General features: G+C 44.6%; 3 protein-coding genes across 7 annotated transcripts in view; 2 read left to right on the forward strand and 1 right to left on the reverse strand.

Moving 5' to 3' along the window:
- The first annotated feature begins 12 nt into the window (after nt 1-12).
- On the forward strand, nt 13-7,499 carry si:dkey-32e23.4 (dynamin-1-like protein). 2 transcript variants are annotated; one of them, XM_018669641.2, is made up of 18 exons: nt 13-189; nt 760-886; nt 1,104-1,245; nt 1,551-1,589; nt 1,823-1,869; nt 1,959-2,030; nt 2,126-2,212; nt 2,378-2,540; nt 3,090-3,210; nt 3,382-3,720; nt 4,137-4,257; nt 4,384-4,539; nt 4,648-4,737; nt 4,849-4,947; nt 5,150-5,266; nt 5,369-5,478; nt 5,613-5,772; nt 5,903-7,499. In XM_018669641.2, exons 2-18 carry the CDS (start codon nt 785-787, stop codon nt 5,957-5,959), a joined length of 2,022 nt encoding a protein of 673 aa, XP_018525157.1. In that variant the 5' UTR covers nt 13-189; nt 760-784; the 3' UTR covers nt 5,960-7,499. The 2 variants fall into 2 exon arrangements, with proteins under 2 accessions (XP_018525157.1, XP_018525158.1); XM_018669642.2 differs by lacking the exon at nt 1,551-1,589.
- Nucleotides 7,500-7,825: 326 nt separating this feature from the next.
- disp3 (dispatched RND transporter family member 3) lies at nt 7,826-23,416 on the forward strand. 3 transcript variants are annotated; one of them, XM_018669010.2, is made up of 22 exons: nt 7,826-8,617; nt 8,875-8,976; nt 13,157-14,164; nt 14,260-14,479; nt 14,599-14,735; nt 14,846-14,980; nt 15,348-15,508; nt 15,685-15,824; nt 15,946-16,037; nt 16,164-16,328; nt 16,716-16,877; nt 16,968-17,114; nt 17,203-17,339; nt 17,443-17,615; nt 17,717-17,847; nt 18,163-18,347; nt 18,449-18,575; nt 18,895-19,040; nt 19,177-19,336; nt 19,463-19,576; nt 19,711-19,883; nt 20,078-23,416. In XM_018669010.2, the coding sequence occupies exons 3-22, from the start codon at nt 13,165-13,167 to the stop codon at nt 20,432-20,434; spliced, it is 4,062 nt and encodes a 1,353-aa protein (XP_018524526.1). In that variant the 5' UTR covers nt 7,826-8,617; nt 8,875-8,976; nt 13,157-13,164; the 3' UTR covers nt 20,435-23,416. The 3 variants fall into 3 exon arrangements, with proteins under 3 accessions (XP_018524526.1, XP_018524523.1, XP_018524524.1); XM_018669007.1 differs by lacking the exon at nt 7,826-8,617 and having other exon boundaries at nt 8,625-8,976; XM_018669008.1 differs by lacking the exon at nt 7,826-8,617 and having other exon boundaries at nt 8,625-8,976; nt 20,081-23,416.
- bmp1a (bone morphogenetic protein 1a) overlaps nt 22,905-24,383 on the reverse strand; it is a 30,243-nt gene continuing 28,764 nt past the window's right edge. For both annotated transcript variants that reach the window (XM_018669011.2, XM_018669012.2), the window contains exon 20: nt 22,905-24,375. In XM_018669011.2, coding sequence (XP_018524527.1) covers nt 24,241-24,375 — 135 coding nt within the window. In that variant the 3' untranslated portion in view covers nt 22,905-24,240. The remainder of the gene's footprint in view (nt 24,376-24,383) is intronic.

Here is a 24,383-nt window from a genome sequence, read left to right on the forward strand (position 1 = left end):
TGACCAATCAGATCGATGGAGAGTGCTGCGGGTACCACCTATGTGGTAAACTGACGGTTATCTCCTATGCTGCTAATTTTGAATCACAGTCCGGGCAAAAAGCGATGTTTTGACGCTCGGCTTTTTTCCCTTCAAAGTATGACGGATAGACACGTTGGATAAGGAGGGATATTTTGTGTCTGAATATCGGTAAGCTCAGCGTGGAGCATCGGTTGCTCCAGCCGCTAAGCTAGCGTTAGCACAAAGCTAGCAACTCTCTCACTTCCTGCCTTTCCCAACTAGCTTCAGCCGGCTAATATTATCTGATAATACTGAGCCTTTCGGCCCGTGCAGCTACATCATTTGTTGCCATGTAACTGGCGGTAGGTCAGTGTCGTGACTGTTAACTAATAGCCAGTTTTCAGTTTGAAATCCTACTAAACCGTATAATCTGGGATGATCGTTCACAGTGTAACTGATGCTTGGGCGTTACACCCCTCTCATCAGGACCACTTTTCCCATTGGCGAAACTATACTGTCCTAAGAGGGGAATAACTTTACCGTACCTGTCAACCAGAGTCGCAGTTATTCCACACAATGTTTTGTTTTCGTTGGAGTAGATTGCAGCCAACTCCAAACACTGGTGTTTTGGGAATAACACTTTCCTAGCTAGCCTTAGTTCTTTGGAGTTACACTCGTTTCAGTGTGATTCAACATCATCTGATTTACTTTTCTGTGCTTTCTCTGTCCACTCGTGTTTGTCCTGTTTTACCCATGTAGTACGTGTGCCCAGTTGATTGGAAGGATGGAAACTCTGATCCCCACCATCAACCGGCTGCAGGAGGTCTTTCTCACTGTGGGCGCAGAGATCATACAGCTGCCTCAGATAGTCGTGGTTGGATCACAGGTCAGCCAAGAAAACACACAATGAGCTAAACTTAACTATTATTTGTAACCCTTCTCTGAACTTCCACCATTACTAAAACTGTAAAGAGTTTTCGATTTGATCAGATATTGAGGATGTATTGTTAATGTGTCTGTAATGCACACAACACAGATAGATACTGTCTGTATGAATGCTGCTGGAAACAGTACTGAAATAGTCTCATTATGTTCCACAACAGAGCAGTGGAAAGAGCTCTGTGTTAGAGAGCCTGGTCGGACGGGATTTCTTGCCTCGGGGCTCAGGAATAGTCACAAGACGACCCCTGGTGTTGCAACTTGTTAATGTTGCCCCTCTGCAGGAGAGACTGAAGATTGAGAATGGTACCCAAACATGAATCTGTGTATTGTTATTTTCTGTCAAGAGTGAAGTTATTTTAAATATCTTTATAAACACATAGTCAGGTTTTGGAAGTTGTGATATGCAGGGTATAAGCAGATTAAAGTAGAGCAGCAAGTTTGATATTTCTGTCTAGGCATAGAGTCTGCTTGCAGTAGTTGATGTGTGATTACCACTTAGGCGTGCCACTTTCACTCACTGTATGAGCTGCTAGCTACTCCTTGTAGAGCCTTGTCTGTCTTTGCTAACATGCGGTCTTTCTTCCTCCTCCTCTTCACTACTTTTTCAGGAAATGGGGTAAAACAAAATGTCCAAAACAGCTACCCAGGTCTCTGTATATTTGGTCTGCATGGACTTATTCTTGTATAGCCTCATCATTTCCATTGTGAACTCTCTCACACATTTCATTTTTTCTGATCTTCATCCGTCAAGTATGATAGAAGTTCAGTTGTAATCTTTTCAAATTACATTTTTTCACCCCAAACTTTAATTTTATTTCTTTAATTTTGGACACATAACTGTGAAATCACTTACTGTTGTTTCACACTCTTGTTTGTTCAGGTGTCAAAGCTGAAGAATGGGGTACATTCCTGCACTGCAAGAACCAGGTACATTTATTGAAAACATCCAAATGATGTGTTCACTGCATTATGTGCTGTGTTTAGGTGATGCATCATTCTCTCACCTTTTTTGATAGATCTTCACAGATTTTCAGGAGATCCGTCGGGAGATTGAAGCAGAGACTGATCGCAGTTCAGGCGACAACAAGGTGAGAAGGAAGCATTGGTGTGAAATTAATGATGCCTTAATTTTAGCTTTTTACACTGCATTGATGCATTTCTCTTCTCTTTTCGCACCCTCCAGGGAATCAGCCCCGAGCCCATATACTTGAAGATTTTCTCCCCCAAAGTCCTCAATCTCACGCTGGTTGATTTACCTGGAATTACTAAAGTAAACTCAGCCACTTGACAAGGATGTTGATTATGTTTCATGTGTACAAACATAGCAACACTAGATCACGATTAATGCTGATTACATTGCATATCTGTCAACATCACAGATTCACAGAAGCGCTGTGTTGACTGTAACTTTGGCTGCTTATTGTTGTTGTCTCAGGTTCCTGTTGGGGACCAGCCAGAGGACATTGAGGCTCAAGTGCAAGAGATGATCTTGTCCTTTATCTCCAACCCAAACTCCCTCATCCTCGCAGTATCTCCTGCCAACTCTGACTTGGCCACCTCTGATGCACTGAAATTGGCGCGTGAGGTTGATCCAGATGGTAGGACATTTTGTACACAGGCTCCTCTTCTCCTCAGATTTCATTTAGATTTTCTCTTCTTTCCAATGGTGTGTATTACATAACATGCTTCAAGTAGAAATGCATTTTAAATTATTAATTGTGGAGGAAGAGCACATCATAGTCAAGTCATTTCAGGCTATCGGATCTGTCAGTCTTTAATGTTAACAGCATCCTCCTGTTAACAGTAGCTTAGAAATTTAATGTTGCTGTCATGGTGCACTTTGAAGAATAGATTGATCAATAATGAGGATCTGCCTGAAGTAATTGTCTGGGTGGCTGGCAGCATGGCCTAGTTATGCCTGTTGTACACAGTGATTGTCTACTAGGATATCTGTATCTAGGCCCAAATGTTCCCCAGCTGGCCTGATATCCCATCTGAGACTTGTTTCCTGTTTCTCCTCTCCTCCTTATGTTCCACTGTAAGATCTCCCATTGGCTTTGTCAAAATAAAAGATGACTAAACTAGGTGGGGCTTGTCTGCTTCCCTTAAAAATGTATGATATCATGCTGTGTTTATTTGTCTGACAGGTCGCCGAACACTGCTGGTGGTCAGTAAGCTGGACCTGATGGATGCAGGGACTGATGCACTGGAGGTCCTTCTGGGTCGAGTCATCCCAGTCAGGCTGGGGATAATCGGGGTGGTTAACAGGTTTGAAACAATAGTAAATCTACTTCTTATGTTTGGTGATCAAAGCCTTTTTTTATTTTAGCTATGTAATTTTTTTAGCTTTTATCATAAACTATAGTATCTTTTTAATGCCCTAATTATCCTGATCATCTTGCTACAACTTGCTCTCTCCCTAATTGGCGTTCCTCCTAGGAGCCAGCATGACATCAATACCCAGAAGAGCCTGGAGGACTCAATGAAGGATGAGCAGGCCTTCTTGCAGCGCCACTACCCCTCGCTCGCTTCCCGCGCCGGCTCACGCTATCTGGCCAAAACTCTCAGCAGGCTTCTCATGCACCACATCCGGGACTGCCTGCCAGACCTCAAAACCAGAGTGACCGTGCTGAGTGCCCAGTACCAGGCAAGGCTCAACAGCTATGGGCAGCCGGTAGAGGACCACAGCGCAACCTTGCTGCAGATTGTCACCAAGTTTGCTAGTGATTACTGCAACACCATCGAGGGAACAGCCAGGCACATCCAAACCTCAGAGCTGTGAGACTGACCTCTCTACAGTACATCTTTATTGAATGCCAGATGCTTTTATGATGACAGCAGGCTTTGTTTCATGTTGTAGTGAATTGTCTCTAATTTTCTCAGGTCGTCATCTAATTTAGTGCTTTTACTGCACAGCTCAGCATTTTACACACACTGGTTCACAATGTATGTCATGAGGGTAATGTCCTTGGGGTAATGTAATCGTAAATTAAAGTGCTATCAGCATCTTCTGTTGGCACCTTCATCTTCACAGCTCTCTTACCACCACAAGGCGATTAATTCATGTAAATATGTACGGAGCAAATATTGACCTTTTTTGGTTGACTGCATTTAATTTTGGTGCAATTAACATTGCTGACACACAGCACTGAGAACCAGCACTGGTGTCACAGCTGAACCCATCTCTTCTGCAGCTGTGGGGGTGCTCGGATCTGTTACATATTCCATGAGACCTTTGGCCGCACTTTGCAATCCATCGACCCCCTCGGGGGACTGACTGAGCTCGATATCCTCACTGCCATCCGCAATGCTACGGTAAGTTTCTCCTGACTTCTATCTGTGTAATTTATTTCATCCAAATTCTGCTCAAGTTCTCTCATTTGGAGGAATAGCCGGTAAATAGGAGAGCTGGTGTATGTGTGTGTGTGATTTGCCCTGCAGGGTCCACGGCCAGCGCTTTTTGTGCCCGAGGTTTCCTTTGAGTTGCTGGTGAAGCGGCAAATTAAGCGGCTGGAGGAGCCCAGTCTGCGCTGTGTAGAGCTCGTTCATGAGGAGCTGCAGAGGATCATCCAGCACTGCTCCTCCTTTAGCACACAGGTTAGCCAGGAGACGGTGATGTACTTCACACATTAGCGGTTTCCTAAAACAGTGCTGCATTTATTATGATCGCAACATGTTAAGAATATATGTCCTTGTGCTTGCAAGGAGCTTCTGCGATTTCCCAAACTGCATGACTCCATTGTGGAAGTAGTGACTGGATTACTGAGGAAGCGCTTGCCGATTACTAATGATATGGTAATCCACACTTAAGCAAAGCTAAGATGATCTTTCATACTAATTATAATAACCAACAGCCAAGTCCTGTTAACGCTCTGAGGCATTTTTCCTGCTTTTTTTCCCCCTTAGGTACACAATTTAGTAGCAATAGAGCTCGCCTACATCAACACAAAGCATCCAGACTTCACAGATGCAGCGCAGGTCTCAGCATCTGTCAACAGTCAGCAGGTAGTTATTTGTCCCTTACAACAGGTACTCACATTTATCATTGATTCTGCCAGGGTAAACAGCAGAAGTCGTGTTCTGTAAAGCCCTTAACCATTATGTTTCACATCCAGACATTACAGTCCCTTTCATAGCTGGTAGTGGAATTCCAGGCTCAGCCAAAATTGCTTTGACCCTGTGTCTTCTTTGGATTTCTTGCTGTCAGGCAGAGGCCCTTGACGGAGGGAAGCGCTGGAAGAATGAGAAGGTTGCAGAAGAGAAGGCCCCGCCTGCAGGCTTTGGCAGCCCCAGCAAAGGCCAGGCCATTAACCTCCTCGACACAGTGAGTGGTGGGATTAGCAGTCGGACAAAACACTTAGCAGTGAATTCATTGCACGCTATCAACATTTTACTTTGGCTCTCTCTCTCTCTCTCTCTCTGCCAGGCGGTGCCCGTATCCCGCAAGCTGAGTGCGAGAGAGCAGAGGGACTGCGAGGTCATCCAGCGTCTCATCAAGTGCTACTTCCTCATTGTCCGCAAAAGCATCCAAGACAGGTTTGACTGGAACTAATCCAGAGCTCCTGGGGGCACCTTCTCTTCCCATTTCCCCTTCTATTTCTACTCTTGAGTGCGGTTGTTGTAATTGATGCAGATTTTTCTAACTTTGCCTCTGGGCTGTGTGTCCACAGTGTGCCCAAGACAGTGATGCACTTCCTGGTGAACTTTGTGAAAGAGCATCTGCAGAGCGAGCTGGTGGGTCAGCTTTACAAACAGCCACTGCTGCAGGAGCTGCTTATTGAGTCACAGGACACGGCACAGCAGCGGACTGAGGTTGCTCAAATGCTCGAGGTAAAATTGGCTGACGCTTTTGTACTCTGAGTAGGTTCTTAGCATCAAGTACAGCAACCACTTTCTCTGTTTCTTTTATCTCCTATTTTAAGGGCAAAGATATGACTTCCTTTTTTTTCGTCTTTCTCAGGCGCTCAAAAAGGCCAATAACATCATCTCTGAGATCCGCGAGACTCATCTGTGGTAGCCAGAGGACACGAACAAATTCCCTTGTCATAGGACAGCTTTGAGAGTATGAGTGTATGTGAGTTTACATCAGAGAAAGTGAGAGTGTGTGTCTGGTGTGCGGTGTGTGTGTGTTTCTAAATGTGTGGCAGTACCACTGTTTTCTCATGGACCGATGACCATAGCACATTCAGATCTAGAGCAGTACAGTGGGGCTGTTGCTTTTCTCTGTGAACGTTGTATTGTAATGGATATTAATTTAACACTCAGGCCGAAACCGTTATTGCAAAGCCGAAATGTGAAAGACACAGCCGCGAACAAAATCTCTTTGTATCATTCTGTGACAAAATTGTTGGGTTGCTGCCGTAAATGTCAAATGTAAATTATATGTGGAGTATTTAAATTATTCTCCGGGGGTGTTTTTTTTCTCTGATCAAAATATGTTCATACTGTACAGTTTCCACTCTTTCCAAAAACTGGGGTTCCTCTGAGCCCCTTCAGCAGGTGCTAAAAACTATGTTAGATTAGCTGTTTTCCAACTTTAATCCCCTTTTGTTGGGAGCCCTCATTGGAGATAGAAATGAAGTGGAAATCCAACTCAAATCAATGCTGACTGCATTGCAACAGTGAAGTGGTCATTTGCAGAAATTACGGGATGAATCCAGATTGTTTTTTCCAGCTGTGTTGTGCAAATCAAAATTAGGTTTATTTTCCAGAGTCACATTTACATATCAGTCTGTTTACACTGTTAGTTGTGCAGTCCTAAACAACGAGACCAAACATTCCCAACATTCCTTTCCCTCTGTTTATGTCAGGTTTTTAGGAGACTGAGTATGTAAGCTATAGTATGCAGTGTATATATACTATGGTATTGGTGTATTCTTATGATTAAAATATTTATTTAAAAAATGTCAGGAGATAACATTACAAGGGTAGATGGTATGACTTAAATGTTCTGTAGCTTCTCTTCACTTCCCCCAAAGTAATTATCCACACACACATCTACAGACTTCTTTTTGTGGATACCTCTTGCATGCATTCATTCTGTGAACTTAAAAACTTAAGTTAGCCAGAGCCATTTGCTTCAGAGTCAGTAATCACCTCACTGTGTAATTTTGCTCAATGTCTAAAGATCATCTTTTACCATCTGCTGTTCCTAACTTAGGTTGACAGTTCAGGTAGAGTCCTCCTCTAAGTACCGTAGCAACTGATATAAACCGTCTCCCTCAGCTAAAACAAACATCCTAAAAATTTGACTTTTTCAGGAAGACCTGCCTTAACTACACCATCAAACAGTAACTCTGTCTTCTGTGTGATCAGGGAGTGAGCACAACATCCAGTCAGTCTTTCTGAAAACCCTGTGCAAGCTTGCATGTGTGTGTCCAGTATGCATGTGTGGATGTATGAACGAATGGTTCACGTACATTTTGTGTTATTTAAATGTATATTGTTATCATGTGTCAACTGCCTCTGAGTTCTTGCTTGCCAATATCTTGTGATGCGTGTTTACCAAATGAAGTCTGTTGAGATTTGAGGGGCTCATTAAACCCTAACAAAGGACACTGCACAGTCTGTTTGGGTGTTATTGACGATATGCAGTTATAACAATTGATCAGTTTTCATAAGATTTGTTTGTTTGTCTGCCACAGTGCTGCAGCAATAGATGTGATTAGGCTCACTCTGCTTCACTTTATTGATCTCAGAGTGACTGAAAAAGTCTGTTTGGTTAGATGGGTCTGTCATAGCTGCACCAACGGGATAAAGACAAAGTGTCCTGAGGGGTGCCAACACACACACACACACACACACACACTCACAAACTTGCACTGGCATGAGCTCCAAACCTCTTTGTTTTCTAAATGTTTGACTTCACACTGCAGCTACATAGAGTGAAATTTCCCTTCAGAGTTATCCGCTCCCATTCAAATGATGGATTATTAGCTTTTGATGTCGAGGCAATCTAAGTTAAAGGTGATGGATGAGTTGAACGTGGTGGTGGTAGAACAGAGAGCTGGTCATTAATGTTAGATGAGAGTGAACGAGGGCACTACAGTGCAGGAGGAAGGACTGTTGGCACAAGGCAAACAATGATGAGTCAAATCAAGCCTGCTATTAGTGGTGCTGTACACACAGCAGTCAAACTGCACCTACAACAGAGAGCCCGATTGAACGGCTTCATTGCGTCTGGTGCATGAGCACCATGCTCCAAAATGAATATGATCACAAGCTAATAAACTCTTACTTCAGGTGATTATTTTAAATTGCCTGCACTTCGTCTCACACTGTAGCCAGTTATTCTGATCACCCTCTTATAACACACCCCACCTCCCCACCAACTGAGACTAGACTAGACCATACCATCTCTGACAGGATGGGAGGGGGCTCGACTGCAGCATCGTGACAAACTGCATCATTTTGGTCTCATAAAAGCAGCTTAATTAAAGTGGAACCAGTCCAAGACACGTTTTGATTCATTTATAAGAATCCCTTTATGCTTACTGGCCCTCCATCAGAGGAGTGCACGTGGTTTCGGGCTGCGCTCCCCTCCTCTTCTCTCTCCCACTGGTGAGCCAGTCAGCAGAGCAGGCTGAACAAAGCCATGGGAGAGAGAGAGAGAGAGAGAGAGAGGAGCTTCTGGGAAGAAATGTCTCTCACTGACTCTGTCGCCTGGACAACCGGGGTAAGAGAGGAGGGGAGGGAGCATGAGAAAGAGAGAGAGCAAGGACCGGGGAGCATAAAAGGAGAGGAAAACAACACATTATTAACTGCTGAGATTAGAGGATTCCTGTAGAGTGTGTGTGGGGAGTGGGGGTGGGGGGCAGTGGATTTTTGTGTGTCATTCTCTTGTGAGGAGTCCCTTGGTGTCTCTCTCTCCTGATGAGTTATTAAGTATGACAATAAAGCAGTAAATGATTATTTTTTTCCCCCCCACACCAGAGCGCGGAGAAGATGAATTTGCAGAGCACAAGTTCAGCACATTACAAGTGGACTCAGTAGGCCTGCACGCTCCACCTGTAATTCTTGCCTCATCAACCTCAGGTAAGTCTCTCCTCAGGCATTTGCTTTGATGTTTGTGATTTTGTTTTTGCCTGATTATATATATTGATACAGATATTAATTACTGGCAGCAGCACACTGTTCAATTATCCAGAAAATGAGAAAAAGAAGTCAAGAAATTGTTTTTTAATTAATAAAAGCTCATCCTATTTGCTTGCAGGCAGCTTGGAGAACAAGCATTTTTCATCAGAGTAACTCTGAAGCAGATAAGTTTTGGAAAATAGGCTTCATTACCTGAATTTGAATTTGTTTTTTTTACATTTTGCAAAACAATGCCACAGAGAAACTACCTTCAGCATAGTGTGAGGCTTATTTATTCCATTTTTATTGAGCAGAGTGAGGGAAATTGCGTGTAACGTCCCCAGGATGCCTTCACACCGCGTACACAGAGGGCTTTGCGCGTCCTTCAGTGTGAGCAGGAATTCATCGACAATGAAAAAATTATTGCTGGTGTTGGACGCAAATGGATCTTGAGAGTTGCAGCTTGAACCGTGGACTCTGGCTTCATGGCACCTAAAGAATAGGAGGCACGTCCACTAGAAACACACTGCTGAGCACTCATGCATAAGGAATATATTCATAGAGCACTAGTGGGGAAATCAATGCCCCTTTAAATGAGGTGGTATGCTGGCTGAGTTTACACCAGGCTGAATATGTGTGGGGCAGGAGGCAGCATGTGATATCCATATTGGATGAGATGGAGACTAGATAAACTGAGGGGTGGGGGGGGGTTATTTTTAGCTGCTGTCAGTAATGAAGGTTACAAATCTCTCACCTTTGTGGACAAGATAGAGGCATAGAGAAAAGGTAGCAAGATTGGAGGAAGGAAAAGGGCAAGAGAGTGAGGGAGGTGGTTGGGGGAGGGGGTGGTGGGGTTGAGAAAGATGAAGATAGGTGAAGGGTTCAGGCTCACAGCATGCTGGGATTGCTCAAAGCTCCCACCTCGCCTACCAGACACAATCCAGAGATGTAGTGGAGGGTAAAAACGCTGACACTCAGCTTATCCATGTTTCTACTGGAAAAAAAAACCAAACACACACACACACACACACACACACACACACATACATACAGGAAAATCTGGTCTGGCTGAGTTTACAGTTCACCCTCCTTATTTTTTGCTCACAATTGGCTGAACACGACACATGAGACAGCCCCAAACACAGCTCTCTGTGCTGTACAACACAGTCCATCAAACAGAGCTGCTGTGCTTCAGATAAGCAGGCACAGCCAACCACCTGGGCTGCAGAATAAAATAATAAAAAATCCAATACATGGTCACTCAGGATCCATAATACAAGAGCAGGTTCATTTTTTCAATCGATTAGTACAAGATTTCATACCTCTGATGGTACATTACAGGCCTTTTGGTGCATTTGTCTGTTTCAGGTGTGATTCTTAAAACTACATCACACACAAACAAACGCAGCCTCACTATTAACAATGACATAACGCTTTAAAATTGACTGAGCCATATGGGAGACAGCTTTTTATTCCTATTCATACAGAAAGCAGGATGCCAAATTACACTCTATTTTTAATCCACACCTGCGCAGGGTTTAAAGTGACTGTGTTCTCCCAATCTTTGCAGAAAAATAGCAGTGTTGAACAATTCTGGCAGCTTGTAAACACATTAGTTATACCAGGCTCTGCACCGCTCGCAGTGCTGTGCAGCTGTATACACCGCTCATAATTATTGTGCATGAGGTGCAATGTTCTTGGATGCGAAGAAGCGTCAGACTCATCAAGACAAGAGAAAAGGATGTGTCCCTGAGGCCGTGCTTCACTGTAGTTATCTCTCCTCCACTGTACCTGCGTTTGCTGTCTGTAGCAAAGTACACAGCAGGCAAATGGAGGTTTAGCATACAGCACAGAGCTCTGCCTCAAATGTCTAATAAGCAGCACGTCTGTCTGTCAGTCTCTAATGAGTTCCTTGAACTGTCAGACTTCTGCACCATTAATCAGTCTGTTTTGATGTTGAAACAGACACAGAATTGAAGTGCCGATATCCCTCTCATTTAGATTTTGTTTTTCTCCCATGAATTTTAAACAGCACAGTTTCTTTTCACAGATGTTTGAGGTGCTGGTCGTTTGTTTGAAGGGTGACGGCTGTGGCTTATGTGTCCTCAGTCATTCCCCAGGATTTTCTCTCATCTCTCCTCCTCTCCCCTCCACTGCTTTTCTCTCGTCATATTTTCATGCTCGTCTGCGTGCCTCTTCTCATCTCCTGTTGATGAGAGTGCCGTCGTCAAAACAAGCTGGAGAGGCTGAGATGAAATGTAACAGGATTACAATAATCTAATTACCAAAATTAGCAGCTCATTTGCCGTAAACGCACAATTATATCTCACATATTTCTTAAAGATTGGTCACATAATTGGTCATATTGCTTGAACAGAAATATGTTTGGAGGGAAAAAGCGACTTGCATTATAGCATCACTGAAAACAGCATAATAGTGCTCATTTTAAATAACAGCCTGTGATGGGTAAAGACAACCGGCAATACTGCCTTCAAGATTACAGCCTGCAAATTGGAACAAATTATTTTCCTTGTTATTTTAAGAGTAGACAGCACTGTGGTTCAAAAATAATTAGATGATTTTGTTGAGATTGCATATTTCGGTGGCTGTTTTTCCACTTTAAAGTGGAACTTCCTAGCAACATTAATGAATGTGTCCTCTAAAAAGAGCAGAAAGATCACATTCACACTGCGTGGGCAGATGCTGGTCAGCATCTCTCCCATTAAAAGGTGCAGTGGCGTCCTTGTCTGTGCATTTAGATGACATGGTAATTAATAAACCCAAGTGTTGTCAGATTAAAAAATGGCTTCCAATTGGCCTCCCTTTCAAAGAATATTAGACACAGTGTGGAGCTCCTGGTTTTTGACTCAACTCCTTTTATCTCTTTCGTAAAAGGGAAAAATCCGGCATAAAACTGGATTAGCGTATATAAGTCCTGTGGACATTTGAGAACATTAAAAAAACTGTCTCACTCTTAGAGAGTGAGGAACTATAGAGCTGAGGCTGTTAGGGACATGGCCGTGAAACACGTCCATGAGCCGCTCCATTATCTCTGAACTGGAGAATGACTTTGTGGACACAGTGACCGCACATGAGATGATTTTCTTCAGGAGGCATGAGCACATTTTCTGCCTTAACACGTACCATGAAATACGTTTATTCAGGTGTAAGAGCACAAACAAAAATCCCATAAATCAACAAGCCTCCGGTTCATTTTGAGCCTTAGCGTTTGTCTCAAGAGTCTTTCTTCTCTCCTTTCTAACTCCAGGAGTCTTAATAATTTTTTATAAAGTATTGATTAAACAGTATAATTGGTAAATTCTTCTTTTTAATGATTGATTTTCACTTCAGCTACAGAGCTGAGTGCAGCTATCTTTTACACATAATCAAGATTCACTGTCTTACCTGGCTGACCTTAAAGCACTGTTCTAAAAAGAACAGATAAATTGCTGCAGTTAGCAGGCTCGCTGCCACTTGAATGCAAACTATCTGCAGTATTGTGTGTGTAGAGGAGTGGAAACAAGTGGCACCTATTGACACTATTAGTCAAAGGCTGCCCATCACAGGAGATAAACCCTCTCTTATTCCACAACTCTGTCTAATATTCCACTCGCTCTTCTTGTCAGTAATTAGACAAGTGAGATGATTTAATTTGCTGCAGAGCCGACACAGCTACGTCGACTGCTGATATGTAGAAAGCCACCAGCAGACACTCTCTCTGGGTGATAATGGCCTGCGTGCGCTGACAGAGAGAAGAATTAAATCACAGCTTTTAGCCCATCTCACCCCCAAGCCCTTGTGATCCGCATCTTAAAGCAGGACCCTAGCAAACTATTTTCTCGCATAAGCCCTTGAGAAAGAAAAAAAAAAAGGTCTCCCCTCCTCAATTTTCTCCATGTGAGCTGCCAGTGGGAGCCCCTGCGTCGACAGCTGCTCGAGGACAGACTTAATTCTCACGTCCTTGCTCTCACTGAGCGAAACTTTTGGAAGTTACCTTGTCCTTCATCTTGCATGATGCTTATGTCAGCTGCTGGTAATTCAAACATCTATTTGGTGTTCGTGTTCACCTGCCCGGGGAGGGAAAATGGGGGTGGGTGCCTCAAGTGAGTGATGATGGAGTGGTGTTGTGTGTCCCTGACAGGTACCAGCATGGATGTGGAGGAGGATGAGCCACTGCTGTTTCAGACCAGCTGGAGAGGGCTGGAGGAGGAGCAGGAGGAGGAGGAGCAGGAGGAGGATGATGGAGTCGCACACAGAGCAGGGCAGAGCTGTTGGTCTGGGGATGCTGGAGTGTGTGGTGTGTGGAGAGTGGTGGGTTGGGTTTATACACAGCCCTGGGCCAGTGGTGTGGTCTTAGGAGTAGTCATCCTGCTACCATGCGCCCTGTTTGCCTACATGCTCCTCTACTGCCCTCCTCTGGACATAGATCTCTCCTACAGTGCCTTTGAGGTTCACAGTCACTTCTCCGCCGAGCGCTTTGACGCCCTCACCATTGCTGTGAAGACTCAACTGGGGTCCTGGGACAGACGTAGGCGCGACTTAGATAACAGCGAGTCTGAGGCCCTGCGGGACCTTCTGCTGGAGAAGCTGGGCAGACAGGGAGTGTTCAACAGGACAGATAATGAGGGTACAAGTTCTTCGCCTCTACAAAGTGACCCTTTACAAGCCAGAGATTATCAGAAGAGAGGAGATGCAGTGAGCAGAGATAAAAGGACAGTGCCTGATTTGGGTCAGGAGGAAATGGGGAAGCACACGAGCTCAAATTACAGAGCAGGGGAACAAGATGAGAGATCATGGGACGGGAATCATACTTCGTCATTCGTTAGGAAGCGCAGGTTTGCTCCCAATTATTACTTGCAAAGCCAGGCACTGTGGAGGATCGAGCTGGTGTTCGTAGCTCAAGGGAAGGGCGACTGCAACATCTTCACCCCAGAACGTCTGCAGACAATTCACCACGTGGAGCGTCTGCTCATGCAGCACCCTCAGTTTCATCAGTTCTGCTGGAAGCCTCTGGAAGTGCTAAGGGATCTGCCACTGGGACCGTCCTACTGCTCCCCACCCAGCTCACTCCTGTCTTATCTCTACCCCAGCGAGAGAGGAGGGAAGATATACTACGATGGCATGGGTCCGGACCTGGCTGATATTCAAGGTGAGTCCACAGTGAGGAAGTTGGGGGAGGGGTTGACAATTTTCAAGGACTAGAAACTAACTGTGCTGATTTATCTTGTGTGTATTGCTTTATAGGTTCTCTGAGTTTGGCCATCACCCACCCACAGTTCTACTGGTACGTGGACGAGAGTCTGTCCCCTGAGCATCTCTCCTCCTCTCTCTTACGCAGTGAGATCCACTTCGGAGCTCCACTGCCATCCTACTACTCCCTGCAGGACCGAGCAGACGAGCAGAGAGCACGCTTCAAAAACTTTGTGGTTCAGTATGCAGACATCTTGGCCAAGCAATCCACCAGGTCAGGAAGAACATTAGTGCAATATTGACCATTTATTACAGGACATCATCATTCCTTTCTGGTGTTTATTTTGCTGCAACACAAATTTTGTTATTCTGTACCTGCTTTCCTTGTCCCAGCCAGGTGAAGGTGCTGTATGGGGGAACAGAGCTGTTTGATGATGAGGTGAGGCACACCTTCCACAATGATATGATGCTGGCTGTCATCAGTGGAGCCTGCATTACTGTGCTCGTCTATGTCCTTACATCCTTTTCAGGTACAGTGTGGCCTGTCTCTAATGTCATTAGTGTGTAGGCCAACATTTTTTCTCAGTAGTATAAATGTGCATGTTGATAAGCTCCTCGTTGTTTCCTTGTCTCTCGATAGTCTTTCTGACATTCTTTGGGCTGGCCAGCATTGGACTGAGCTGCTTGATGGCTCTTTTCTTATACCACGTTGTCTTTGGTGTAAGGTACCTGGGCATTCTCAATGGAGTGGCAGCGTTTGTTATTATCGGTATTGGTAAGGAAAAAGACATACACCGGTTTCTTTCATTAAAGGCATAGCTCAACATTTTGTGAAATTTGCTTCTTTCTTTTTCTTGCTGAGACTTAGTTAAGAAATTTGATACCACTATCATCTTTTTATTTTAATTATGAAGCTAAAGCCAGCAGCGGGTTAGCTTAGCTTAATATAAAGACTCAAAACAAGGGCAAACAGTTAGCATGGCTCTGAGCACAATAACAAAATCCACCTACCAGTACCTCTGAAGCTCCCATATTTTCATGTTATATCTTGTTTGATTGATCCACATGAAAACTGAAGTGGATGAAGTGTACAATGACACCTTGTAATAAGACAGCTCTTTTGTTTTCTCATCATCTCTCAGGGGTGGATGATGTATTTGTGTTCATCAGCACCTTCAGACAGGCCTCTCATCTGCGTCAGCCGCAGCAGCGAATGATCTACACAATTAAAACAGCTGGCCGAGCTACTTTCCTCACCTCCTTCACCACTGCAGCTGCCTATGCTGCCAACACCTTCTCTCAGGTAATCACAGAGGAAAAGTTCAGCACTTAATAGGATATGTACAGGAAGTATAAATGACTACCCCTGCCTTTGATGAATAGAAGTGCCTCTCTCAGCAGACAGACATTTTCATGTGATAAGCCCAAATTGAATGTGTCACGGTCCTTTACGCTGTGCTTTGTTTAACCGACCCTCAGATCCCAGCCGTGCATGACTTTGGCCTATTCATGGCCCTTATTGTCAGCTGCTGCTGGCTTTGGGTGTCCGTCCTGATGCCAGCCGCCCTGTGTATCTGGACTCAGTGTGTGGAGCCCCATGAACACGCATGGTTGAATTGGTGAGATGTTATTTCCTTACTTTTGTGCGAGATGTTATTTGTGCATGCTGTGCGACACCACAGGCGAATTGTAATCCCTTCAGCTGTCCCTCTCCCTAAAATGCCTCCTCCCTCTCTGAAGCTGGAAGCTGTTTTCGGGCCTGTCAGCCAGCCACAGCCCTTTGTCAGATGTGGATGATGATGTGGCACTTCTGTCAGTGGAGATGGAGCCAGGTAAGATTATTATCTCCTGTTGCTTTGAGTGAATGACGGGCGGAGAATGGGGAAGGGAATGAGTCCAGGCTGTAAAACGCTGCTTATCCAGGCACCACTAAAGCCCCCTCTCTTTGTCTCGGCTAGGCTCCTGTGACACAGACGGAGATGCAGCCATTCTGTCCCTGTCAGTGGAGACACCTCTGTCTCCTCCAGGACAGCAGCACGTGGGTGTGGTCAGCACAAATCTCCAGTGGGCCCTGAAGCATTTAGTGGCAGAGCCAGCTGTGGAGCGACGAAAAACCGTTCTAGGTGAGATTTGATATAAACTTTGAGAACTCGCTGGGATTCTGACACAGCTAAGCTCAATTTATACCCGAGAAACCTTAAAGAGATCAAGGTGAATTTCTATAATTTGGTTCTCTCAGATATTGTCTATTGAGCCCTTGATGATTTAGACATGAGAGTAACCTCAAGCTTAAATAAGAACTGCTGAAGAAATACAGTTATCTCTGTCCATCTCGAGGGGATTCATTCTGTCAGAGGAAGAGTAGGCACCTCTCATGAAGTATTCATCCACCCTCTTCAGGAGTGACTGTAATTGATCCTTGCTCCTGATCTGTCCCCCTCGGCTACTCTATCTACTTGATCAGACCCTCCTCTCTGCCATTGTTTATCACTGTCATCCTGCCGGCCCAGGTGTCTTCCTCCTGATCTTGCTGTTATCTGCTGGGTGCTGCTGTCTCCTGAGGCCGGCCACTCATGCACCTCTGCTTTTCCGCCCGGACACCAACCTCCAGACTCTGCTGGCTCTGAGGAGCAACCTGAGTGGTCAAGGCATCTCCTGCCCCATGTGCTCAGGTGAGACTTGCGAGGCAGTGATGGAAAAACTGCTCACCAGTTGACCTTTAAGATCCGAGACAATCTGAAATGAACATTGTGTTCCTGTAGGTGTGTTCATGGAGAAGCCACACTCTCTGTACCCCCATACTTCTTTATCAGCATTTAAGTTTTCTGCACATCAGCAGACCCCAAGCTCGACAACCTCCACTGCTCCCCGAAGCTCGGTAAAACCAAATTCAGGCACCAACCAAACAGGTAAAACATCCAGCACGTAACCCCCCCTTCCTTATTATTTAAGGCCTTTTCCACTACTTTGAAATATTGCACTTTGTACTGTTTTCAGGCTCTTTGCTGACTGTGTACATATCAAAGCTGGACCTTGGAACCTCTACAACACTTTACCGTTTCTCCCTTAACACCAGCACCCCCTCCCCATGGAAACTATGCAGCACAGAGCATGAAGAGGTGTCATCATTTCAGGTTTGGGAGCAGAAAAAGTCAACTTGATTATTTTTTTTAGAGATTTGTCTCTGAGACGTGACACCCAAAGTGGCTTATAACTAATCTTGTTTTATCCATACAGGCTTATAACCAACCCCACAGCAATTACTCCACCAGAATGACAGTATGCGTTTCTCATGTGTATCACCCGTACCCCAGCTGGATGATCACATCCGGCTTGTGTGAGCCCCGTCATGGCTGGACGCCAGAATTTTCCTTTTATGTAGCAGCATCTCCGCAGCAGCAGCGCAGCAGGTGAAAGCAGAAAAAGAATAAAAATCAGAGCACAGTTTAGATGGGCTGTCACCTTGTTGGAGTGGGCTATCTGTCATTTCAGCTCTACTCTCTCCTCTCAGGAGGCTGTACTTTGCGCAGCACCACCTGAGACCTCATCCCAGTCGAGTGTGTGTCAACCCGCCCGGCTGTGGCATCAGCTCTGGGCCTGATGGACCCACACAGGGAGCCTTTTATGCTCCTCTTCCCAGTGGTGAGCAAGGAAGTGTCACAGCGTCAGAAAGCATCATTAACATAGAGATGGTTTGTTAGCCCATCAGGAAAACTATTTTTGCACTGCATGTGTCACACTGCTGAAATGTCTTTTTTATGTATTTTATTCTCATGTTGAGTCTTAAAAATAGAGAAAATGCAGTGATGATGCTACTTTTTTTCAAATATAGCTTCTTAAAGTTCCAATCTCTGAGCTCACTGGAGGATTTTTCCACAGTCCTCCGGTTGTACAGATATTTTTACACTGTATAAACAAAAGCCCTTGAGAGATTCCTCTCTGGTTCTATTTTCAAAGATACTTCTTCTGCTGCCAAAACGAAACCATCCAAAACGTTTGGCTTCAACCCGTGCAGCGGCGGTGTGTGTGGCCGCCCAGCAGTGCGTCCTCTGGTCGACACCGGGGCCATGGTTTTTGTCGTGTTCGGGATCCTGGGAGTCAACCGAACTGAACACAAGGACAACCATGTTATTGGAGATATGGTGAGCATTACACTATGTATCATCAAGAGAGCAATAATGCAGATCCAGATTTTTACAAGATTTTCTCATGATGTTGACATGTTGTTTAATTTTCTCCAAAGGGCAGCATTATATTGGATCCAGACTTTGATATTTTCCAGGAGATGGGGCATCTCTGCAAAATCTGTAAAGCTGTAAGCGCAAACAAGCAACTTGTGAAGCCAGGAGGAGCACAGTGCCTGCCTTCAGGTAACACCCACACACAACTCAGCGTGAAACCAGCGTGAATCCTAACACAGAATTATAATATGAACCGTATACAGAAACATGCAGTTAACTAATGGACAAAATTACCTGCTTGAGTCATTTTTAAGAGATTCATTATACAGTACACTGAATACCTTTGAGTTTTGGACTCTTAGAAATTCACCAGTAGTTGCAGCCACTGCTTAATAACAGTGTAAAAAGACACAAGACTCAGCAAATCGAATTCTGAACATGAAGTAAATAAATGCATCAAAGAGGATAAAAGTGCTTAAGGCTATGTTCTTTCTCCTGTTCCCCTCAGGCAACAAGCTGTCTTCTATTCTGCCTCTGCTCCATCCTGAGTGTCACTCTCTCCCTGAACCCAACCTGCTCCCAGGGCAGCTCTCCCATGGAGCGGTGGGAATGCACGGAGGCAAAGTCCGCTGGCTGTCCATGGCCTTTGAGTCCGTAAGTCCCTTCATCTTTTCAGCTTTTCATCTTCACGCATCAAAGAGCTGCTCGTTTCAGAGCTGGGTACTGTCCCTAACTCTCCTCCCCTCTCCTCTCCTTCTCTCCCCTCCACCCTCTCCTCTTCTCTCCTAAGACCACATACAAGGGGAAATCCTCCTTTCAGACCTATTCTGACTTCCTTCAATGGGAGAACTTCATCCAGGAGCAGCTCGCCAGCCTCCCGCAGTCTTCTGCTCTGCAACGAGGTTTCCAGACCTGTGAGCACTGGAAGCAGATCTTCATGGAAATCATAGGCAAGTGAGAGGCGTGTGTGTGTGTGTGTGTGTGTGCGTGTGCATGTGTGTGTTTTTTCAAGAAGAGGGATTCATCTGCAAGCATGTAAAAATGTAATAAAGCGGTGCTCTATGGTCTGTTTGTAGGTGTGGAGAGTGCCCTCTGGAGTCTGCTGCTGTCTCTGGCCATCTGTGTGGCAGCTGTGTCTGTGTTTACTGCACATCCTCTGCTGCTGCTGCCAGTACTCATAACCATTCTAGGTAAGAGAGGAGGTTGTATATGCGGGGTGGGAAGTGAATTGTTTAGACACACGAAAATGGATTTTTATACTGAATGTCCAGGCCTGTGTTGGGATCGAGTGCATAGCTATGAGTGTTTGGCCTCAACTCAACAGGGGTGATCTGTCTGGTGGTGGCGGTCATGTATTGGCTGGGCTGGGAGATGGGAGCAGTGGAGGCGATTTCTCTGTCTATACTGGTGGGATCTTCAGTGGATTACTGCCTGCACCTGGTGGAGGGATACCTGCTGGCTGGGGAGACCATGCCCTCCACGCCTGGACATGACTCGGTATGGGAGTGTAAATTTGCTTCACAGCAGTTGATCATGAGCAATTAGAAAAACAACCACAGCATGTTATTCTGTTTACACACATGCTACAACAAGCTAATGACTAAGATTTTGGGTAATAAGGCGAGAAGCGCCCCGAAGGCTGATGAATAAAGAGGAGCGGCTCGTCCCATTAATCTATGCTTTGTCCGCAGCAGTCTCCAGCCAAGAGGCAGAGACGTACCCTGGAGGCAGTGAACCATGTGGGCGTTGCCATAGTGTCCAGCGCTGTCACCACGGTGATCTCCACGGTGCCCCTCTTCTTCTGTGTCATCGTGCCTTTCGCCAAGTTCGGCCAGATAGTGGCCATTAACACCGCCGTCTCTATTTTCTTCACCCTGACCGTGACCGTGGCCATGTTGGCGTGCATGGCCCCCGCCCGCTTCAGCAGACCCCCCGGCGCCGTGCTGAAGGCCAGCCTGGCCGTGATGGTGGCCGCGGCCTTGGGAGCGGCCCTGTGCTGGGTGGGAGGCCAGCTGGGAGCTTTGGCCTGGCAATCAATCAGCACATAAACACAAACAGTCCCTCAACTCACATTGATGTCAGGCAGAAGAGTTTTCTCTGGACACAACTGTAAGCACTGTTTTTTCCTCTGTGTTCAGGAGGAACATCAGATCAGTAAATGATCTTGTACTTTACAGCACAAAGATGTCAGAATCAGCTCCATAATTAGCAGCAGTTTCACTTTCTTTTCACTTCTATTCATCAGTGGATTGTAAGTATTGGGGAAAAAAATCACCCGCTGGTTATCTCTTCTGAAATATAGTGTTTGTGACTCATAGTAGTGGGTTGACCTTTCTGGGGTTGACATGATGATTCAGTTTGAGGTAATTTTTTTGATCTGCCCTCAGCCTAGAGGTGGAAATGATTGGGAAACACTGGCTGAGTCACAGTTTTCATCAGTGTAACTTATTGAGTCGTGAAGAGCCGCTGACTGTTCTGTGGCCTGCTGTTGCCAACACCCAACACTGCGCTCTGACGTCCATGAAGATTAGTGTTCATATGATTCATAGCCATCTTGTGAAACATCACAATTTTTTTGCATTGAATGTGATTTTTCTCAGCCACATTTGTAACACACGTTATGATGTCCTGCTGTGGCTGGATTAAAAAAGTTGTCTAAGAGAAATTTATACTGTGCACAGTTTTGTTAAATGTTAACACGTGATGTAAATGTCTCAGTATGCTGCTCTCACACATTCTGACCTGATGCTGCCAGCACACACTTGTTCTAAAGAGCTGTGTTTGCTAATACTTACCACAAGCTTTTATCCTCTTTTCTGACCCTTTCATGTGTTTATATCTTGGAATCTTAAACTGCTTCAAGGTCTCTACTTTTGCCATCAGCGCCAATTGAAAGAGACTTCTTGTCAGCTCCTCAGGTGTCCCCTCTACACGCCCTCCACCACACTTGTAGGCACTCACTGTTACCCATTCTGCTCTCACAGGGTTTAGAGCACCACTCAAACACCCATCAGCGCCAGCTCCGGTCTACCCCGCAGTGAAGGTGAGTGCCATTTGTCAAACCACATAACACAATAATGGTTAGGGAGAGGGGACTGACTCAATTGCAGTAAGAGCAGTAAATTTCTGTTTTGTGTGTGTGTGTGTGTGTTATTTGGGAATGTCAAATAAAACAGGTGCAGAAAGCCTCAAGTCTTTTCTTTTGTGAAGGCTCAGCACTGTTTTCTTCTGCATTGTTACGTAATGGAGCAGTGGAGCAGGATGAAGACCTGCCACTGTTTGCTTACAGTCACATAATTACTGGTAGCGCTGCAGTAGAGAGCGCTCCCAAGTCTGGGCGGCTGTCACTGATTATAACAAACTGTGTTACCATTTGTCAGTATATTTCTATTCTATACTTACAGAGAGTTTGAATGTCAGTGGTCCATTCACATTTGTTTAATCTGTAAGGTGATTTTATTACACAGAGATCACATTTTCATTTGCAGCTGGTGAATAAAGAGATAATGTTATTTTTAAAGGGTAAGATGTTGTGTTTCCTGATCATGAAATAATGAAATAATGAAAGTCTGCCCCTGCTGAAGCAAAGACATTTCATTCCTCTGTTCATCTCTGAATGATAGTTTCTGCATTAATGTTTTTATTTGTAATAAGAATATGGCTTCACTGTTTTTACTCTTAAAATGAGCAGGGACATGTTTCAGTCTGAAAGTGTTGTAAAAATGTGTCTGATTACACACATCCAAAATAGAATTAGCTAAGTGAATAAAGACTTGGACAAATCTTTATTCCATCATCAAAAGAAAAAGCTAACGTACCCTCAGGAATCTTTACCGTTTACTCATGAGTGTGAAAAATATCTTGATCCTTTTAAAATGTGTTTACCAAAACTGTTTCTCACCCAGACTGCAGTCTTGTTACATCTGTGTGCATTTAGCGGCGCTTTTCGATGGGTTAAGTAGAGCGGGGGCCCCAATTTCAGCTGTGCCACGCTGGCAGTTTTCCAGAGCAACAGTGCTGCTCCGCTCCTCCTGTTTTTATGAAAAAGCACAACAGAATAGTGATGGGGTAATTATTGAGGGGGAGCGAGGTTTCATGTAAGGGGATAAATATTTAGCGAGGTGGAAGAGGAAAAGCTTTCCTACTGTCTGAAACGACAAGCTCCATCTATAAATAGAGAATCACAGATCAAGATGAATAAGGGATATTTATATTTGGCGTGGTTGTTCTTTGTGTTCTCTGGGTGTCAGAAAGTTCTTCTGAAACTTATTTCAAACACACACCAGTTTGTCATTTAAGTCCCTGGTTCTATTACTCCTACTCTTGTGTCCTGGATTGCACTCAACCAGCAACTCAGCCAATGCAGTGTAGTATGTTAAATTTAAATGGCATAAAACAGGTTTACCATAATCAGTCAATACTGTGAACAAAGGTCAGACATCAAACAGATGTGTCAGCTGCAGTGTCACACAATATTATTCCCATAATGTTGAATGAGAAATAAATGGAGAAAAAGAATGAGTGAGCAACAAAGTATATTCAACATAGACCAATGGCTATACAATAGAAGGCAATTATAGGGCTAATTTAACAGTACCTTTCCACCTTTACATCATATATGTAATTACTATAACAATAAATACCCAGGCTCATTTGGTTCTTGAGAAATACTTCATTGTACCAAGAAAAGGCATTTTCTCTGAAGAGAAATTATTTTACATCAGAACTGTAAATCAACACTGAAACATAAGTCATATCTTTATTACCCCATGTTACAGGGCACACACAATGTTCAAGTATGCCTGAGGAACTAAATGGAGCAATTTAAAAAACAAAACAAAAAAACAATGAAGAATAAGAGAGATAAAATGCATTTAAAAATAAGTGAACTGGCATTGCATTTCACAAAAATTCATAAGCTCATGATTTTGGAACAATTCACTGTAAAGTGCTAACTGGTTCGAGCTGAGAAAAGCACATGTTCCCTTTGAAAGATCATACACATTACTTTATACATGGAGGTACAGTAATAGCCAGTCATCAGGCAAGCAATTACCAACCAGAAGACATGGACCACATTTCATTTATTAGTCCTTTAATAAGATAACTGCTTCCTTAATTTCCTTGTTAATGGTAACAACGAGAATCTTGCCACTGGTTGCCAGGACAATGCCAATTACAAATGCTGGTGTTGTCACTGTACAATTTTCCTTTCTCTCCTTGTAATTACATGCAATTGACTGACATACAGTATCAAAATCTCAAGTCAAGTCCTTCTAATCCTCTTACGGATAGGAATCCTTGAACCAAAGGGATGAAAGTGTGAGGAGAGAAGAGCAATTATTGAGGAGTACAGGAGACCTTCCCATACTCCTCCTCTTCCTCTCCTCCCCCCCTGGATGTGGTGGGCTGGCCCGACAAAAGCAGGGATCTGTCCAGCTGATGCCTGCCTTCCTACAGGTCCTGAGAATCCACTGTTTTCCTTTGTGCCTCCCATTAGGAGGCATGTTTTGTTTTTAAAAAAAGAAACAAATGAAAAAAAAAATATCTGGAGGGGACTGGGTCAATAAATTTTCCCCTACTGTCCGCCTAAGGCAGACGTTCACCCTCCCACCCCAATCCTAACCATAAAAAGGTAAAAACAAGGTGTACTGCAGAATGGCTTTACTCCTCACAGTCTGTGGGGGGAGCTAGAGCCCCTAGGAGCTGAGGTGCGGTTGGTGGTCTTGCGGCTGTTCTGTCGTGTCTGATTCATCTTGGTGGCCGAAGGTTTCCGAGCGTCAGGCTGGCGCCTACCCTGGGGGCCCCTCCGTTTGCCCCTCTGCCCCGCACGGCCCCTTCCGGCCCCCGCTGGTCACTTGCGTGAGTGCAGTGTGTCCTGGAACTTGGTGCTGGTGTAGCGGACGTGAAATCCTTTTTTGTTGATGGTATCATCAGAGCGGAACTTAATCACAATGGAGTCACCGGCTGAGTAGATCTCCTCTGGAGGCTGTGAGG

Source organism: Lates calcarifer, linkage group LG13 (assembly GCF_001640805.2).
Source record: "Lates calcarifer isolate ASB-BC8 linkage group LG13, TLL_Latcal_v3, whole genome shotgun sequence".
Lineage (NCBI taxonomy): Eukaryota > Metazoa > Chordata > Actinopteri > Centropomidae > Lates > Lates calcarifer.

What these genes read in the sequence shown, in the direction of transcription:
- si:dkey-32e23.4 (XM_018669641.2), top strand. Translation starts at nt 785, where the DNA reads ATGGAAACTCTGATCCCCACCATCAACCGGCTGCAGGAGGTCTTTCTC. An exon ending in ATAATCGGGGTGGTTAACAG is followed by an intron (nt 3,211 to 3,381) that starts GTTTGAAACAAT and finishes CGTTCCTCCTAG; the next exon opens with GAGCCAGCATGACATCAATA. An exon ending in GCTCCTCCTTTAGCACACAG is followed by an intron (nt 4,540 to 4,647) that starts GTTAGCCAGGAG and finishes TGTGCTTGCAAG; the next exon opens with GAGCTTCTGCGATTTCCCAA.
- disp3 (XM_018669007.1), top strand. Translation starts at nt 8,847, where the DNA reads ATGATTATTTTTTTCCCCCCCACACCAGAGCGCGGAGAAGATGAATTT. An exon ending in TGTCCTTACATCCTTTTCAG is followed by an intron (nt 14,736 to 14,845) that starts GTACAGTGTGGC and finishes GTCTCTCGATAG; the next exon opens with TCTTTCTGACATTCTTTGGG. An exon ending in TGTCCATGGCCTTTGAGTCC is followed by an intron (nt 19,041 to 19,176) that starts GTAAGTCCCTTC and finishes TTCTCTCCTAAG; the next exon opens with ACCACATACAAGGGGAAATC.